Source organism: Phytophthora parasitica (genome assembly GCF_000247585.1).
Source record: "Phytophthora parasitica INRA-310 unplaced genomic scaffold supercont2.51, whole genome shotgun sequence".
Taxonomy (NCBI): Eukaryota; Oomycota; class Peronosporomycetes; order Peronosporales; family Peronosporaceae; genus Phytophthora; species Phytophthora nicotianae.
In genome coordinates, this window is record NW_008649037.1 from 137,759 (window position 1) to 138,840 (window position 1,082).

At 51.8% G+C, this 1,082-nt stretch overlaps 1 protein-coding gene across 1 annotated transcript; it reads right to left on the reverse strand.

The window, feature by feature from the left end:
• Window positions 1-106: 106 nt before the first annotated feature.
• On the reverse strand, window positions 107-575 carry PPTG_15700 (hypothetical protein; the record flags this gene model as incomplete). Its single annotated transcript, XM_008912996.1, has 2 exons — window positions 107-164; window positions 202-575. 2 exons carry the CDS (start codon window positions 573-575, stop codon window positions 107-109), a joined length of 432 nt encoding a protein of 143 aa, XP_008911244.1.
• Window positions 576-1,082: the final 507 nt, after the last annotated feature.

The window sequence follows — 1,082 nt, forward strand, 5'->3', positions numbered from 1 at the left end:
CCGTGGTCCAGACCCTGAAGATAAATGGCGTCGCCACCCCACACAAGGTGTCGGTTGAGCTCGGTAATGTGGATGTTTTGCACGATGATGTTATCACCAACAAGTGTCAAGCCCTTGCCCACGATGACACCACTCTTGCCGATACCACGGATAGTCTTGTTGCTCTTCACATTCATGCGCTTAAGAGGAGCCTTGTCGTACGTCACCGTCACTTCGGTACCGCCGGTACAACCGCCAGTGTTGTTCATGCCACCCGGCTGGAGGATCACATCCTGGCTTTTGAGGCCGTTGTTCTTGGCCATGCATTCGCGCGTGTAATCCGGACGGCAACCCGTCTCAGTGACCGTCCCTTCCGTGCCACGGAAGTCGAAGGTCTTGTTCAGTACAACCACCAGCGGCTCCGAGAAGTTCAGGTAGGCTATCAGCTCTTGGTTCGTGGTAGGGTATACGATAGTCCCGTTGCCTCCACCGGTGGTGCCGGCAGCAAGACCTTCGGGTGTACCAACGGTAAAGCCGTTTGCGCTTCTGGTGACGAGGGCCAACGCAGCGACTATAGCGAACTGGATGCGTCCCATACTGGAGAAGAGTAGTAGTCTTGACGTCGGCGGATGCGGTGGTGTAGTGCTCGAGGCAAAGCAAAATTGAAAATGATCGCTGGTAGCGATCGCTGAGCGGGGCGCGCTGTTGAGTTCAACTGTCCTAACAACCGTTGTTGACCAGCAGTGAGTTCTGTACAGACCCGAGACCTCATAACAACATCAACAAATACCTTACAGACAGCTGGGGGCACTGTTTCACCGCTCAATTTAAACTCAAAGATCTTTTCTTGCCTAATAAGCATAAAGGAAAAAACGAAATACGACAGTAAAATTACTAGTACTAGGAAATCTTACAATTGTCCTACCGGTTTTCTGCTTCCATCGTATGCTGCACCAGAAAAGTTGATCCATTGATTGCGTTTGTCTGTTTCCGTTCATGCACAGGTTGTGTGAGTCACAAACGACTCCGCGCCCTCGTCTCAAACAGCCACAGGTCTCCGCGATGTGTCCACAGTCCGTGTTTCCTATTTACCCTAGCTTCGT